Raw genomic sequence first — 18421 nt, 5'->3', positions numbered from 1 at the left:
AGTCTCTCAGTTGGGAAGACCCCCTGGGAGAGGAATGGTCGCCCACTCCAGTATTTGTGCCTGGAGAAGCCCATGGACAGAGGAGCCTGGCGGGCTAGAGTCCAAAGGATTGCACAGAGTGAGACCCAGCGGGGCTCACACGCATATGTATACACACACACACACACACACTCTAATCCCCAGTTTTACCTTCCTCTGAGAGTGTTTGCCTGTTGGGATGAGAAAGCGATATCATCAGCAGTGCTTGTCTAACAGGCACTAATTTGGATTTGGGTTTTGGAGGACTTTGAGCATCTCCTCTAAGTTCTGTGTCCTGGTTTCCGTGTGCACTGTTGATATCAGAGCAGAAGGAATCAGTTGACTATCTGCACTGAAGGGAACATCTGGCTCCCTTGCTGAAAGCCCATCTCTGCCATCAGTGCATGTGCAAACAGTGGTTGTTTACAGTTTAGAACACGGTAGTCCTGAAAAACAGTTCAGCTGAAAATAAACTAGGCCACATTTTGATGTGATTGACAAGGATGTAGAGGTTGCAAAGAGTCACAGGGTCTGTGTGGCCTAGTCGCTCAGTGTAGGAGAGAGACCTCCTCAAAGGTGTCAGATAGGATGCAGGTGTGAAACAAAGGGGACGTTCTGTGCAGGTTTCTGGCAGAATGGCCTTATTGTCGCACTGAAATGGAGGCAATGAGGAAGGAGCAGGTGACCAGAGAGAACAGCATGGAAGGACCTGCCTAACTTAGTGGTGAGTGGCAACTTTTTTATTATGCTGTCTGGGCCTCAGCCATATGAGATCATAGAAATGAGAGATGGAAAAGACCTCCTGTATTAGGTCATCTAGCCCATCCCCTCCAGAGCTGACTGACCCCACAGTATACTTTCCAGAGCTCTGTCCAGTTTTTCAAGTGACTCAACTGATGGAGTTTCCACCAGCTCCCAGAGGGCGCAAAAAGGTAGTGTCTGAGACTGCTAACTTGGATCAGGATTTATTCTTCTTTCTCATGACGAAGATCCCTGGGATGATGCTTTGTTTGAAGAGAGATGGGGTCAATCCTGCCTCTGTCATAACTTGCGTATAACTGCGGATGATGTCAGCGGGCCTCATCTCCACATTCCCCTCCAAAAGCGGGGGTGTGTTGCTGGGCTCCTTCAGTCTGAGCGTTCTAAGACTTGGCGGCGGCACCTTACATAGCGCTTTATAGTTTTCACAGCTTGTTCACATTTGTGATCTCATTTGAGCCCCACCGTTCTTAGGGAAGGAGTTGATCTTATTATCCTCCTGACCATCTCCCTGCCTATTCTGTTTCTTGTTAATCAGACGGAGGAGTTCTCCCAGGCAGTGGGTGGTGGGCCAGGTGGTCAGGCATTCCTTTTTGATTCGTGTGACCTCACAGGTACTGCTATGCCTTCTGAGACGCCACGTGGGTGCACTTTACTCTCCTTGAGGTGTGGCCTTCTGTCCCAGGCAGTAGCGCCACTCAGGATGATCCCAGGCCACCTATGGAACCCAGAGCTTTCTTGCCCGTGTCTCTGGGTGGGACCTGTTGAGGGAGTGGATTTCAGTCTGGAGTGTGATATGTTATCAGTAGGATTGCATTTGCGTTCCTCCTTTGGTGCTCACCCGGGCTGTTCGGCTGTTCATCGTCAAATCCATCCTCCTGTTATAAAGGACTTTGAATGGATCCATAGGCAGGTTGATCCATTGGGAGTTAGTAAACTGGACACCAAGGTCTCATCTTAATTCAGATTGTGCAGTTCCTTCCTTTTCCTGAAACTTTCTCTAAAAGAGGAACAGTATAATATTTATTCCAAGTAGTTGGTCATTAAGATTTCTCTCAAAGTCATTTCTTTTTGTTGTCAGAGACATTACATTTTTAAACCCTGGTTCATTTGGTATATAATTAAAGTACATTTCACGGTGCAGCTAGTCTCAAATAAGAGTTGTGATACAGTGTTGCTGTCAACTAGTGTATAAAACTATGTGAAGTATGATGTGAGTCCCAGAAATGGGGTCAAGGAGCTGCCGTCCAGCCTGGTCAACGCCCTCGGCCTGGGAGCTGGAGCAGCCCTCCACACTGTGGGCAGTGCCCTGGCCTGTGGCATCACTGCGCGCTCATGGCGTTTCTGTGTGTCCTCCGTGTGTCTGCATTCGCTGGCGCCTCCTTTGCCTCCCTAGAGGATGCCAGGGCCTGCGCTTACAGGGCCGTCTCCCGGCGTTTCTGAGCAGGCCCGGGGGTTATGGTGTGTACCTGCTATATCACCTCTGGTTATTTCTGCTGTTTCATTCTGCCTTTTGTATTTGTGTGTGAAATATATCAAGCACACAGACATAGAAAAGGGGTTGCCTTTCTTTTTAAACTTTGTTTTTCCAACTTCAGTCCGCAGTTAGGCACTTGGATGCAGAAAGGTAAATGAAACAGTGATTAGGTGAGAGCTGGAACTCAGGTCTGAGTTGTAGCCTCCAGATTCCTGGTTCTGCCCCGTGCCACTACTGTTTGCAGGAATTCCACGTGGATGTGGTAACAATCTCAGCAAGGTGGTCAGCGAAAAAAGCATGGGTTGGAAACAGCAGTGCCTCAGGGATGTATCTCCTCGGGCTGTGTGGTCAGTCTCCTTGTTTATGGCCTGGAGCAGGGCCAGACAGCAGATGCATCATCTCCCGACAGCTCTACCTCACTGAAGGTCAGTGCCAGAAAATGGCAGAGCTGAGACCCAAAGTCAGGGTCAGAGCTGGCTCTGTGCTCAGAGTGTTCGTTATCCCCATTAACTTACAAATTTTCTGAAGTATTATGAAAGTAATGGAAAGATATATCATCTGTTTTTGAGAGCATGAGAAAAGGCAGCCTCTCCTATCACTTGTGCTTCCCTTGCAGATCCTGAGGAAGCTCAAAGGTCTTGCCTTAGACACCGAGTCAGAGCTGGAGAGACAGGATGAGGCCTTGGATGGAATCACTGCGGCTGTGGACCGGGCCACCTTAACCATCGACAAGCATAATCGGCGAATGAGGAAACTGACTTAGGAGAGCAGGAAAGCACAGAGATGACTGCTTTTGATGAGAGTCACTTCTGAGTACGTTTTCTCGGATCCTGCATGCTTCCTTTGAGATGAAGACCCTGGGAAGTCATTTCAAGTGCCCTGTCCCGGGAGGTGCACAGCTGCTCAGGATGAAGGGCTGCTGAGGAAGCTGCTTGGGGTGATCGTAGCTGCCACCAAGGGATTCCCTTGTAGGGAGCCGAAAGTGCATGGGAGGAGTTCTGCCTGCAGATGCGGTGAGCTGCCTACCCACACGGCCCTCTCAGGCTGCCTGGGGAGTCAGGAGCACACACACATTCAAACACAGGCTGAGCCCTGTGAGGTGGCCACGGCAGCAAGCTGTCTCCATTCTGAGGGTGAGCTGGACCCTGGCCTCAGGGACCACTTTGCATGGCCTCAGTCCAGGTCTCCACTGCACAGCTAGCTGTATTTTCATCCTGTCTCTGTTCTTGATAACCATGAAAAGGATGATTTATGTCTCTATGAGAGAAACCTACTTATTTCTAAACTTCCGCCTGTTTGAACACTGCAGGCATATCCTTTGTCAGGAAAATCTCTCCTCCAGAACCACATTCAGTCCTGAGCCTGCCTCTACTGCACGGCCTGCTCAGCACAGACCCCACTGCCTTCACGTGGTTCCGTTTTTCTCTGATGGACAGGTCAGTCTCTTTTTGGTTACACTGTAAGTTCTAACAGAAGCTGAGAGAACAGCTGGTACACATCGAGATCATCCTTAGACACCTGAGATATTCTTTTACTGCTCAGTTCTCAGTCAAACGTGAAAACAGCACAGATGGCACCTGTTTTAAATGGTGTTAGTTTTTGATTTTCTGCCCTGTTTCTATCCAGAGACAGAAATGCTAGTTTTAGAATGTTGTTTGAAGCTATGCATTGATGCCTCTTTGCTTGGTTTGGGGTGTCTTAGTGCGTTCCCGGGGGCTCACACAGTAAAGAAGCCACCTGCAATGTGGGAGACCTGGATTCAGTCCCTGGGTTGAGAAGATCCCCTGGAGGAGGGCATGGCAACCCACCCCAGTGTTCTTGCCTGGAGAATCCCCGTGGACAGAGGAGCCTGGCGGGCTGCAGTCCACGGGGTCGCACAGAGTCAGACACGGCTGAGAGACTCAGCACAGTGTGTGCCTGGGAACCCCTCATGGGAAGATGAGGGGAAATTAGAGAAGCGGGTAACACCCTCCCATGCTCACAACAGGCCACGTCCAGGCTGCTTTGAGATAACAGCCCAAGGAGCGTTGCCCGAGAAGCTCCCTTAGGCCTTGTACCAATGTTACTTTCAAGCCGTTGCTGCAGCCCTCTGGGGATGCTGCCTGCAAGCCCTGTGTGGCCCTGCTGCCCCATTCCCCGTGTGTGCTGAGTCCTGGATGGTTTCAGGAATGAAGTCACAGATACAGTGTTCGTTTTCTGGGGCTGCCCTAACAAAGTACCACAAACAGGAGGCTTACAGCAGGAGGAATGCACGTTTGGAGGCCACAAATTCAGGACTGAGGTGTGGGCGGTCTGCGATCCTGGTGTCTCTAGGAGAGGATCATTTGTGCCATTTCAAGTCAACAGTGCCTCCAGGTGGCCCCGGGCTTGTGGCCACATCACCAGGATCTCTGCCTCTGCTGTCTTGTGGCCATCTCCCCATGCTTCTGTCTCAGATCTCCCTGGCCTCTCTCTTATGAGGACCCATCCCAATCCAAGGTCATCTCACCTCAAGATCTTTTTCTGTGTCTCAGATCTCCCTGGCCTCCCTCTTATGAGGACCCATCCTAATCCAGGGTCATCTCACCTCAAGATCTTTTTACCTTGATGATGTCTATGGAGACCCCATTTTCACATTAGGTCTGAGACTCCCAGTGGGCATGGATTTTGTGACACCTAGGGATGCCCAGCCTTGTGTCATTCCAAAAAGACATGGAAAGTAGCATTTCTAGAAAGTAATGGTCATAAGGGTCTTTCAGTTCTTTTCTTTATTCAGTTTGGTAAATTATATTCCTAGTCTCTGTTTGTCTTAGTTGGTTTGTACTTACTAACCTCCAGAATGAGAAGTGGGCCTGTTCTCTCAAGGTCTCTCATACCAAGAGTTGCTCTTGACCTTTCCTGTGGATCAAGGGATGGATGAGCTCAGAGCTCATGCCCATTCCATGGGGTCTCAGCCCCATGCCGCCCTTTCTTGTGCATAATACCAGGGAGGTCAGGGAGAACACAGCAGACGTGAAGCAAGGACACGTCCTTGTGTCAGCAAGGACAGTTATTGAGAGTCCATGCCTAGAGGCAGCAGCCGCTGGATCACATCCCCATGGAACTTGGAGGAACACTTGAGGAAAGGCAGCCTGTGCCCTGGGTGTGGGCTTCCCAGGTGGCGCTAGTGGTAAAGAACCCGCCTGCCAGTGCAGGAGACTTAGGAGAGACGGGTTTGATCCCTTAATTGGGAGGATCCCCTGGAGAAGGGCATGGCAACCCACCCCAGTATTCTTGCCTGGAGAATCCCATGGAGGGAGGAGCCTGGTGGGCCGCAGTCCATGGGGTCTCACAGAGTTGGACACAACTGAAGCGCTTTAGCACGTGTGCCCTGGGCACAGGCGAGTGCAGGTGGGCAGGCTGCACCCAGTTACCGTAGCTTCTCATGGCAGCCCTCAGAGAGAGTGTCCCCTGGGCTAGAGTACGTGGTTCTCACCATGGCCACACACCGGGCTCATGCCCGGGACTCAGAGAAGACAGACAGACATGCACACAACACATACTGACCCCAGGCCCGGAGTCAGAACGTCTGAGGGTGCATGCATCACCCAGGTGTCTCTAGTGAGCAGTGCCCTCCCGCCGTCATGCCTGCTCTCTGCATCCAGCTCTGGAGAGCCCTGAGCAGCTGAAATGAGCACGAATCTGTGCCACTCGTGATGCTCTTCTGAATACAGGTGGGCGCTGGTCAAAGGTCCCCAGCTCAGTCTCCAGCAGCCAGCCAGCCTCTGCTTATCCTGAAAATAGATAACTCCCCTGGCATCAGGGCCATAGACACCTCGGCTGCTAACAGGCCTCTGGAAGGCGGGGGCCAGGACTCTGCCGGTGATCCCCTGCCAGGAACAAGCCCTGCGCTCTGTGGGCCTCACCCTCTCTCTATCCATCACCAGATACTCTGAGCATGAAGGTGTGTGGTACAGAAGACATTGTACTGTTAGAGGCCTATTCTCTGAGCCCTTTCTCACCCATGAATAGCTAAATTGATGTGGAGACTTAAGAGTGTTTTAAAAATAATAATAATAAAAAGCCATCAAAGACCATTTTATGCTATTTTTTTTTAAACCTTGACCCCAGAACTAATTTTCTAACCTTAACACCTTCCCGTAGCAGAAAATCCATCTGCCAAATGGTTAGTCACCAAGGCTGAAGCAAAATTGCCAAGAACTCTATAAAACCAGGCGCTGACTCCCACGACACACTTATCCCAGGGGAATAATTCCTACCCCAGGGGAATAGTATGCCAGGGGAACTAATTCCACCTCCCACTGCTCCCTCAAATTATGGTGCGCTGGCTCTGCGTCCATGTTTTAGACATGGGAAGGCCACGAGGGGGACAGCTGTTGAGACGCTCCTAGAAGCAGTACCAAGGGAAGGAGACCAGCAGGTCAGCTGGGATCTCTCCTGCCATCCTCAGGCAGCCTGGGTGGTAAGTGTCGTGATGGCTAGAGCCAAGTGGATCCTACCAGGTGAGTAGACCCCCTGGAGAGTGGCAGAAAAGGCATGCTGAGCCCGTTGTCATCACCACCGGTGTTTGGATCAGGATCTGTTGTGTCTCCTATTTTGTTTTTTATTTTCCTGATGTGGAGTTTGTCCTCTAGCACTGACTTCGGGTTTGTGGGGGAGGGGGGGGGTCAAGCTCACACATGTGAGTAACAAAATCTATTTGCCCTTTAACCTCTTACTGAGGAAATGGACTGTGTTAAGTTTGTTGTCACCTTATAAGGTGTTTGCACTTCTTAAAACATGTAATTCTTTAAGTTCAGTTTTACACTCTATAAAGGTGGGCAAAATAAAGACCCACATCTAATGCAGCTGTGAGACCGATACTGAGCTGAAATGAAACTGCTTTGACATTTCATCAAAAATGGCTGATTCTTTTGTTTGTTTAGGGCAGAGGTCAGCAGACTTTTTCAGTAAAAGGCCAGGTAAAAAATACTTCATCTTTCAAGCCATGTGGTATCTGTTGAAATGTCTCAGGTCTACTGTTAAATGAAGGCAGCCTGGACTTAGGAACAAATGGTCATGCTATGTTCCATTAAAACTACCTGTGAGGTTAGAATTTCATTTATTTCATGTGTTCCAAAATGTTATTCTTGTTTTGATTTTCTTCTTTCAGCTATCTGAACACTTAGACATGTCCCTGGCTTGCAAGTCGTAGGAGAACAGACTGCAGGGCTTTGCACTCACCTGCCAGATGGGTGTGTTCCTTTGAAGTTTCACATGAGAGTCTTCGAGCATTGTCTGGAGGGCATCTCACTTCCCTCCTTAGCCCCAAACTCAGGCACGGCTGGAGCCCTTCACACGGCGCTGCTGCTGTGAACAATGGTGTTCATGGTGGCCAACACTGAGTCTAGGGTTGCAGCTGGGAGGGTTTTGGGTATTTTTGCCATAAAAGATAAAAAGGCAAAAATGATATAATGAAACATGAAAAACTAATGACAAAATCTTTAAAATGTGTGTAGATTCATGGTTATAGTTGTATTTGGGTGTAACTTAGAGAAAGTGATGATACTTCCTTTTTCAAAGTCAGTCATTTAAGGATTTAGGATCTAATGTCAGTTGTTAAGTTCTTTATGATATAAAAAAATCTGAAATCTCTTGACATTTTTCTGGAGGTAAGTGAACGGATGAAGGATGCTATTATCAATATATTGTGTATAATTGGTAATACATACCTGGACTATATTTAAATGTTCCATCATATGTCCAGTCCTTATATTAATATTTAACCAAATCATCTAAGACAGATTCTGTGCCAAATACCAAAATTCTAGCTACATCATGTACTCTGTTATCAAATAACATCACCATTTTTAAGAAACTTATGCTCGTGAGGAATCACATAACCATGTATTTTGGGGTTGAGGGGAATAGGAGGTCCTTGATTCTTCTTTCCTTCCAGCTTCTAATATTGCATAATTTGGTTAAGAAAGCATTAGAGGACAAGCTGCTGTATCTAAATTAGCTAAAGAATCAAGAATTAATGCTCTGCAAGACTGTAGTAAATTATCTTTTATGGAACAATTGCCTTAGAGTTTGACCAAACTGCTCGCAGCAAAGCTGCTTACAACACAAGGACCAGTCAGGCTGGGAGACGCCCACCACCTTGTTTCTCGACTCTGCCCCGCTGTTCAGAGCTTCAAAGCCTGCATTGATGGCACTAGTTAGCCCCGTTCCTTTATGAGGCAGAAATGGGGGACAGTAGAGACAGAATGAGATGGGAGATGGCAGGTAGTGGTTTCCACGAGTAATCTCTGGAGGCCCCAGAACAGCACACACAGAAATTTTAGGAGAGAAAAAGATAGAAGTCATTTCCTAGAAACATTTTCCAATAACACAGGAAACTTGACTATGGGCAGTCAGTTGGGGTGGGGGGCTTTGGTTTGGGGTTTGATGAAATGCCCTCTTGGAGGAAGTTGTATTGAATGGGATGTCAGTCATGGCATTAGACCATGCTGCAAGCTTCCACGGCCCCACTGGCCTCACCTATGAGGAGTCCCCTCCACTCTCACTGCTCCTGATTTAATTATTAGCTATGGGTTTGAAAACAACTTGCAAATTGTAATCAGTTTTCGCATTTGCAACTGATTTCCACAGCCACATAGTATCTCAAGATTTTGGCACCCATCTGGAAACAGAACAGCAGTGGGTTTGCCCAGGAGGTAATTTTCCCTGATTGATTTTGAAAGTAAAAAGCCACAGGGTTGGTCCTTCAGCTAGTCTGAAGACGAGGGTGGTCCTGCTTCCCAGAAGTCTCATCCCTCAGCCTCCTCGGTGAGAAACGGAGCGGCAGGGGCATCAACTCAAAGACAGCAGGAGCTGCTCATCCACCCGGAGCCGCTCCAGGCCCTTGTGCAGCGTCCAGGCGAGGAGGCCCTGGCTTCAGGAGTGGGGCGCGGTGCGCACGGCCGTGGTCGAGGCTGTGTCCGTGGAGCCTGACTCGCGTTCTGGGCTCCCGCGGGGCAGGCAGCCGTGTTCCGGCCGTCCCACCACGAGCAGCTCCTGTCCTGGGTGCACTGGTGCCACTCTGTCCAGTGTGTTCTCCCACCAGGTCTGAGGCAGCACCGGGTCCTCAGTGACCTCGGGATGTTCCCTTCATCTTCTACACAGCCTCTGTCCCTCCCTCTCACCCCGGTGAGGGAAGTGTGAGCTGGGGAATGGCAACTCACTTCCGCCATCTCTCTCTCCTGGAGGTTGGAGGGTTAGGTAGGTCTAGGGCATGTTCCCTAGAATGAGTGAAGGGCAGGGTGCAGAAACCCAGCTCTTCATAAAGGAAGATCGGGCCCTCCCAGACAGCCCAAATCTGCTGCCCAGGCCTCTTCCTCCACCCTCAGGCAGCTTCCACCGAACAGTGGCTGTTCTGTTCCCACTTCTGGTCTATGGAGCTGGTTGGGATTAATGAGGCTGGACCCTTTTTTAGAGGCTCAGGGCAGATGCCCTGGAAAGGAGTGCAGATGAGGTTCAGGCACTGGGTTCTCCTACCGTGGAAGGTGAGGACAAGCAGAGAATGCACAGCCTTGTAAAGTCCCTTATATGTAGTTGTTTGGACCTTCTGCTGCATTTTCCAGTGGAAGTGATGCTCTAGAGGGCGGTTTGTTTCCTAATGTGACGGCAGCATTGAGATACACAGTTTGTGAGTGGAGATGAGGAATGAAGATGATGGAAGTGGGTCAGAAGGCGAGACCAGGGATCCCATTCCTAAGTGCCCAGGAAGTGGCTCATCTGCGAATCAGACGCACGAGTCTGCTCAAGCCTGCTGGCCTTGCAGATTGCTCACAGAAGTTCCCCAGAGGGGAGCTCTGTTTATCTTTCTGACAAGTGAGGAAACAAATACCTAACACCCACCCCAGGTCTGTAGTCAAGACTCTGCTGAGGTCCTGACGCCCAACAGGAGTGAACCCACAGGAAGAACAGTGTGGACAGAAGGGAAGTGTCCCAGGTCATGGGGTGTGGTCTGAACGAACCAGGGTTACTTAGAGATCCAAATCCACCCATTTTATGCCCCATGTCATAGAAAATTGGTTTCTTTTTGAAAGCAGTAGCTGCTTGCTAAACTTAGAGACCACCTCTCTTCCCAGCTGGCTTATGCATGTAGAACATTTCTTCCGCATGGGAGGGTCACAGAGGGGGCTGAAGCAATAGCTGGGGAGGCCTTCTTGGTCCCTCCCTCTCCTGTCAGATTAACCTAAAATAAGATGCGTGAAGCTGCAGCCTCACTTGCTGTGTGTGCTTGTTGGAGTATGGAGTCATTGCATCTTGTTCAAGCCCACTCTGACCTCTGGGTCCTGTGAAGTAAGCACTCTGCCCTCCTGGCATCATAAACTAGCCCGAGGCTGCTCACAGATCCACCCACTCCTGCTTGCTCAGCTCTGCCTTGTCATACTGCCCAGCACAGGAACATCATCATGGGTGGGGTGTCCATGTGCTCTCTCTCACAGCCCACAGACCTCAGCATGGGTGGGGCCTCCCCATCACCCAGCCCTTCATTCACAGACCTCACAGCATAGAATAGGATCTCCTCACTACCTGGCCTGTCTGCAAACTGTACAGAAGAGTACATGGAGGTGCATGGTCTTCTGGGGCTGCTGTAACAAAATACCACGAACTGGGTGGCTTGAAACAACAGAATGTAAGCTCTCTCAGTGCTAGAGTTCAGAATTCTGAAATCAAGGTGTCAGCAGAGCCCTGATCTCAGGCTCTAGGGGAGAGTCTTTGCCTTTCCACTCTCTGAAGCCACATTTCTCCATTTCCACCGCGTCTTCCCATTGCCTCTGCCTCAAAATCCCCAGTGCTGCTTTCTTAAAAGGACACTTGTCAGTGATTTAGCATCCACTAAAAAATCCCGTATGATCTGATCATCTCAAGATTTATAACCTAACTGCATATGTAGAGACACTTTTTCCAAGTAGGTCATATTTAGAGGTTCCTGGGATTAGAACTTGGACATATCTTTTGAGGGCAGTAGTTCAGCCTATTATAATCTGTCCTCTGTTCCTCCTAAATTCACATTCATCCCACATAGAAAATATGTTCGTCCATCCCAACATCTGCGAAAGTCTCAACCCATTACATAACAGCTCTTCATCCAAAATCTCATCTAAATATCATCAGCTCTGATCTCATCATCTGAATCATTTACATCTAGTGTTGGTGAAACACTTGGTATGGTCCATCCTGGGGCAAAATTTCTCTCCATCTCTGACCTGTGAAACCAGAAAACAGATTATCTGCTTCTAAATACAGTAGTGGGACAGGCATATGATAAGTGATAGGCTGTTCCTGCTCCAAAAGGGGTGAAGGGGATATGTAAGTTAGGAAGGGTCACCAGAGTTCCTGTTTCTTGTCCAGCATGAGAGGAGCTGGGAAGTCACTTCTCCATCCTAACAAGTTAAAAGCTGAACAAACTGAAAAGCAACAACCCTTCTTGTATCTATTAAAGAAATGAGTTCACAGGGCAAACTTCCTAACTCATTCTATGAGGCCAGCATTTCCTTAATACGAAACCAGACAAAAGTATTACAAGGTACCAATACATGCAAAAATCCTCAGCAAAATGTTAGCAAACCAAACCAATAATGCATAAAATGATTATACCCAGTGACCAAGTGGGATTTATCCCATGTTTGCAAGGCTGGTTCAACATTTTAAAAAATCAATATAACCCATCACATCAACAGATGAAGAAAAATCACATGATCATATCAATAGATTTAGAAAAAGCATATGATAAATCCTATACTCATTCATGATAAAAAATCTTCCAACAAACTAGGAACAGAGGGAATTTTCTCAACTTCATAAGGAACAACTACAAAAAATTCTAAAGCAAATACTATACATAATAGTGAGAAACTTGAAGTTTTTCTGCTAAGATCAGGAACAAGGCAAAAGTGTTCTTTCTCACAATTCCTGTCCAATATTGTTCTGAAAGTTAATGCAATGAAACTAAAAACGGAAATAAAAAGTATAGTGATTGGAAAGGAAAAATAAAACTTTTTTTGCTTGCAGAGGTTATGATTTTCTATGTAGAAAATCAGAATTGACCAAAACAAACTGCTGAAACTAATAAACAATTATAGCAAAGTTGCAGGGTGCAGTGTTAATATGCAAAAGTCAGTCATTTTCCTAGATACCATTGATAAACGTGGAATTTGAAGTTAACAATGTCATTTACTTTAGCACACTCTCCCCAAATATAATACTTAGGTAGAATTCTAACAAAACATATGTAAGAGCTCTATGAGAGAAATTACAATATACTAAGGAAGGAAGAGCTAAACAGACTGTATGTTCATGGATAGGAAGAGTCACTGTTGTTATGATATCAGTATTTTCCAACTTGATCTATAAATTCAATGCAATTCCAATCAAAATCCCAGTAAGTCATTCTGTGGATATCAGCAAACTGATTCTACAGTTTATCTGGAGATTCAGAAGACCCAGAATAGGCAACTCAATGCTGAATGAGAAGAACAGAATCTGAGGACTGACATAACCTGACTTCAAGATGGCTATAATCCTGACTCAACATTGAATGAGAAGAACAGAGTCCAAGGACTGACTTCAAGATGACTATAATGCGATAGTAATCCAGACAATGTGGTATTGTTGAAGAAACAGACAAATCAATGAGACAGTAGAAGACCCGGAAGTAGATTCACCTGAATATAGTAAATGAATCTTTGACAAAGGAGCAAAGGCAGCACAATGTAGCAAATATATTCTTCAACAAATGGTGCTGGAACAACTGGACATCCACATGAAAAAAAATTAGACACAGACTTTGTTCACAAAAATTTAACTCAAAATGGATCACAGGTTTAAATGTAAAACACGAAACTATACCTAGAAGATGACATAGGGGAAAACCTAGATATTAGGAAAGATACAACACCAAAGTCATGATCCATGAAAGGAAGAATTGATAAGTTGGGTTTCACTACAAGTTAAATCTTCTGCTCTGTGAAAGATACTGTCAAGAGGATGAGAAGTCAAGCCACAGACTGGGAAAAAAAATATTTGCAAAAGACATACCTGATAAGGACTGTAATCCAAAGGACAAAATGAACAAATAAACTGTGGTACATCTAGATAATGTTACTCAGCATTAAAAAGAAATGAGTTGTGAAGTATGAAGGGACATGGAAAAAGCTTAAATGTATATTAACTAGCTGAAAGAAAATCTGAGAATATACATACTGTATAATTCCAACTATATAATGCTCTGGAAAAGGCAGGGCCATGGAGGCAGTAAAAAGGTCAGTGGTTCCCAGGGGTTGGGGATGTGGGCGTGGTGGAGAATGGGATGGGTTAGGCAGAGCACAGAGGATATTTAGGGCAGTGAAACTACTTTGTATGATACTGCTAAAAAATAAGGTGATGTTTGTCAAAACCCATAGAGTGTGTAACACCAAGAGGGAACCCTCATGTAAACTTTGGACTTTGCATGATAGAGATGTGTCAGTGTAGGCTTGCTGATTATAACATATGTGCCCCACTGTTGTGGGATTTTGGTTGTAGGAGACACTGTGTATGTGAGGCCAGGGATTACTTTCTCTATACCTTGCACTCAGTTTTACTATGAATGCAAAACCACTCTAAGAAACAAAGACCACTGGAAAAAAAAAATAAGGGAAAGAGGGGAGGAGATGGCAATCTCTGGTCCCAAGCAGTACTAAAGTCCAGCAAGGCAAATTCCATTCAGTTTCAAGACCTGGGAATAATCCTCTGTGGTTCAAGGCTTTGTCCTCTGGGCCCAACACACTCTTCCTTTTTCTTGAAGGGTAGAATACGTCAACAGCTCAGTAGCCCTATCAGCCTGTTTCCTGCCTGTAAAGTTTTAGAAGTCCAACAGCCCTTTTCCACTTCATTCTTTTCAGTCCCAGCTGGCAGTGTTTCTGCTGATTAACATTCTCAAAAAACTTGTGGGTCTCCTGTGTTTGTCATGGGGATCCACACCATAGACAAGAAGATCGTCCATTAGATCTTTCCTGGGTAACCCCATCTCTGTTCCTTGCTTCTGCTGAGATGGTTGAGTCACACCCTTAAATCTCTTCAGCACACTTGGCTTTCTCACCAGTGGACACCTTCTTAACCATGAATCTCCTAATTTTAGCCTCTTTTGCTATCTGAACAGGCTGAGAGTTTCCCACATCATCAGATGCTCATCATTTCTGTTTAACAGTCCCTTCCACCATTTATCTTTTCCTTCTCAAGTCTTACTATAATCAGCAAGGAGGTACCAGGCTGCACCTTCAAAACTTTGCTTAGAAATCTCCTTGTGTTCGTTTACAAGTTCTGCTTTTCACCCAACAGTAGAACACAGTTCAGCTGAGTTCTCTGCCACTTTATAATAAGTTTCCTCCAGTTTCCAATAACATGTTACTCATTTCCTTCTGAGCACTCACTGGCAGAGTTTTTAACATCCATATTTCTACCAATAGTCTATTCAAGGCAGTTTAGGCTTTTCCTATCATGTGTCTCTAAACTTTTCAAGGCATTACCTAATTCTCAAGCCACTTCCATATTTTTAGGTATTCGTTGCAGTGGTGTACCACTCCCAAGTAATAGAATCTGTATTTGGTTCCCAGGGCTGCCATAACAAAGTGCTGCAAACTGGGTGGCTTGAAACAACAGAAATTTCCTCTCACAGCTTTGGAGGCCAGAATTCTGAAATCAGGGTGTTAGCCAGGCTGCATCCTCATCTGGGCGCATCTGGGGCTCTTCCGGTCTCATCCAGGTTGCTGGCAGAGCTCGTCTCCTTGCAGCGGTGACACCGAAGTCTCTGTTTCCTTTCCGGCTTTCAATGGGGCTGCTCTGAGCCTCTGGGGGTGACCCATGCTCCTTGCCCCATGGCCTCCTCCATCTGCACACTAGCAGAAGCAGGCCAAATCCTTCTCATGCTGTGAACCTAGGACTCTTCCTCTGCACTCAGGTAGAGAAAAATACTTTTAAAGGAAGTCACGTAATTGAGTCAGGCCCACATGGATATCTTCCTGTCTTAAGGTCCCCTGATCCTATCTACAAAATCTCTATGCAACAACACCTTATTAGTGTTTGATCAAATAAGTGGGTGAGCCTGTGTGTACACAAGGGCAGGAATGTTGAGGGTGTCTTAGGATCCACCCCTGTTTCCTGCATCCAGGAGAGCGGTGGTCCAGCACTCATTCCTCACCCCCAGGAAGCTGATGCATCAACTCACAGGGCTGGTCTCCTTTCCGTCTGTCTGTAGGACTTCTGTAAGTTACTTCCCACCTCTGAAGATTCATTTCTGCATCTATAACATATGGATTCTAAAGGCGCACTGTTACAACCAGCCAGAGCCCCTGGCCCAAGCCATTACCTCCTATCTGCTTATCTGTGAGACTCCCCCACCCCTGGTGGCTGTGAGATGTCCTCTCAGTGGCTCCAGGAGCTAGGAGACAGTGAACAAAGGGCTTTGTGAAGCCACCCCTTTTCCAGGAGATCTTTAATGCTGAGGTCCTGGGAGAAGTCCCCTTCCTCCATCACACGTTTGAGGACAGAAGGAGTATGATGAAGCCAGTCATGAGGGCTGCAGCTGTGGGGACGAAACCCACTCACTCTCTCAGCCTGGTGGTCAGGTGCCCTTGTTGCAGAAGGAACCTCTTGCTGTGGTTCCAGCAGGCTGTTTTCAAGGTGACAGCCAGACCAGAATCTGCAGTGGGCCAGGAGGTACAGCAGGGGACTTAAAATGCAGATGGTCAGCTGGACACCAGCCCCATCTATGGAAATGTTCCTATTTGTTCCCCATGTTCAGCATGTTTTGAGTTTAATGGTTTCCATTGTGGTGCATGGTGTTTACAGCAGTAAAGTCAGGAGAGAGAGGAAGTAATAGTGGACCCAGGACCCCCACAGAGTGAGTAGGGCACTGTCCAGTTGCCAGTGACGAGGGCAGGAAGTCTGAGAGGGGATATCATGGTTTGCTGCTGTTTGTGGGTGCAGCTGGCTCCGTCAGCAGGGCAGTGTGAAGGGAGAAGACAGCAGGAAGAGTGGTGAGGCCTCGATGGAGCTCACTCTGCTCATGTAGGGTCCCTCGACTCTCTGCACACTGCAGGTGCATGGGTGAGACAGGCAGGTTAATGCTGGCCAAGCGTTTTGGATGCGGCCCGATGGGAGAGCAAATTCAGAGCACCCTGCCCTCTGGGGCTTGCATCTTGTCTGTTTTGAAAGCAGGATCCCCTGAGTTTAGTTCCTTCCCACTAGGGACATAAGCATTTCTGACATGTTCCCATCATTGGAGGTGTTCAGAAGCCAGGGCACTCCTGACAGTGCTAGAGATGGCCTTGCTTTTTTTTTTTTTTTTTTTTTGAGAAATGGCCATAGGAACCTGTACATCATGTAACGTCATTAATGCTGTGGTTCAACAGCCCATCTTATACCTGCTTGTTACAAGAGGGTGTTTGTTGTTCAGTTGCTGTGTCCAACTCTTTGTGACCCCATGGGCTAGCACCCCAGGCTTCCCTATCTTCCACTATCTCTGGAGTTTGTTCAAATTCAGGTCCATTGAGTTGGTGATGCTATCTAGGTAACCTAAATGCCCATCAACTGAGGAATGGATAAAGAAGATGTGGTACATATATAAAATGGAATATTCAGTTCAGTTCAGTCGCTCAGTCGTGTCCGACTCTTTGCGACCCCATGAACCGCAGCATGCCAGGCCTCCCTGTCCATCACCAACTCCCAGAGTGCACCCAAACCCATGTCCATTGAGTCAGTGATGCCATCCAACCATCTCATCCTCTGTCGACCCCTTCTCCTGCTGCCCTCAATCTTTCCCAGCATCGGGGTCTTTTCAAATGAGTCAGCACTTCACATCAGGTGGCCAAAGTATTGGAGTTTCAGCTTCAACATCAGTCCTTCCAATGAACACCCAGGACTGATCTCCTTTAGGATGGACTGGTTGGATCTCCTTGCAGTCCAAGGGACTCTCCAACACCACACTTCAAAAGCATCAATTTTTCGGCGCTCAGCTTTCTTCACAGTCCAGCTCTCACATCCGTACATGGCCACTGGAAAAACCATAGCCTTGACTAGACAGACCTTTGCTGACAAAGTAATGTCTCTGCTTTTTAATATGTTATCTAGGTTGGTCATAACTTTCCTTCCAAGGAGTAAGCATCTTTTAATTTCATGGCTGCAGTCACCATCTATTACTCAGCCATAAAACAGAACAAAATTGTGTTGTCTGCAGAGACGTGAATGGACCTAGAGACTATCACACAGAGTGAAGTAAGTCAGAAAGAGAAAAACAAACATCATGTATTAACGCATATATGTAGAATCTAGAAAAATGGTATTTTTGTTGTTCAGTCGCTATGGCATGTCCGACTCTTTGTGACACAATGGACTATAGCATGCCAGGCTCCTCTGACCTTCACCATCTCCCGGAGTTTGCTTGAATTCATGTCCTTTGAGTTGGTGATGTCATCCAGCCATCTCACCCTCTGTCATCCCCTTCTCCTCCTGCCCTCGATCTTTCCCAGCATCAGAGTCTTTTCCAATCAGTCAAGAGGGTCCCTGACTCAAATTTGCTCATGTTTAAACCTGAGACAAGTCTGGCCCTCCTGGCTGGTCCTGAGATCATCACTTTGTTCAACAAAACCCCTTTGGGCTCTGGGAGGGAAGAGAGGCTCTTCCATCCACGGAGAGAGGGGCCGAGGCCACAATGGGGCGGAGGTCATCTGGTGGCACCCAGGGCACTAGGAAGCCCCCTCTGAATGAGACAGAATGGAGAGAACAAGCCGGGGTGTCTGAAGTTCTGTGTGCCGAGGACTAGTGCTGTTGACAGACCTTGGGATGGATTGACTCACTGCACGGAGCAAAGCTCGCCTGATCAGTGCCTGGGAGACTTTCTGGAAATTGCCATGAAACGCATCTCTGGGAGACAGAGATGGAGACTCGCAAGCCCTCAGGACTACAGTCTTCCCTCTCCTCTTTGCATTGGGACTACAGGGACTCCATGTGGGGGGACAGGAGACCAGGCAGGTAGCTTGCAGCGTGTTGGCAGTCAGGGTGAGCCGAGGCAGGCCCAGAGGTGATACTGGAGCCCTCATTAGGGTCCGGGTTTATCAGCTATACCCGCCTGCAGCTGGGCTTCTCCACTCTTCCAGTGGGGCCTCCCAGGGGTCAAGT

General features: G+C 47.4%; 1 protein-coding gene across 3 annotated transcripts in view; it reads left to right on the top strand.

Moving 5' to 3' along the window:
• The window catches only part of SNAP47 (synaptosome associated protein 47), a 67503-nt gene extending 61194 nt beyond the window's left edge, over positions 1–6309 (top strand). For all 3 annotated transcript variants that reach the window (XM_061149700.1, XM_061149699.1, XM_061149698.1), the window contains exon 5: positions 2871–6309. In XM_061149700.1, the coding sequence (XP_061005683.1) occupies positions 2871–3017 (147 nt within the window). In that variant the 3' untranslated portion in view covers positions 3018–6309. The remainder of the gene's footprint in view (positions 1–2870) is intronic.
• Positions 6310–18421: the final 12112 nt, after the last annotated feature.

This window comes from Dama dama, chromosome 9, assembly GCF_033118175.1.
Source record: "Dama dama isolate Ldn47 chromosome 9, ASM3311817v1, whole genome shotgun sequence".
NCBI classification, from domain to species: Eukaryota; Metazoa; Chordata; class Mammalia; order Artiodactyla; family Cervidae; genus Dama; species Dama dama.
This window is presented reverse-complemented; position numbering and strand designations above follow the sequence as displayed.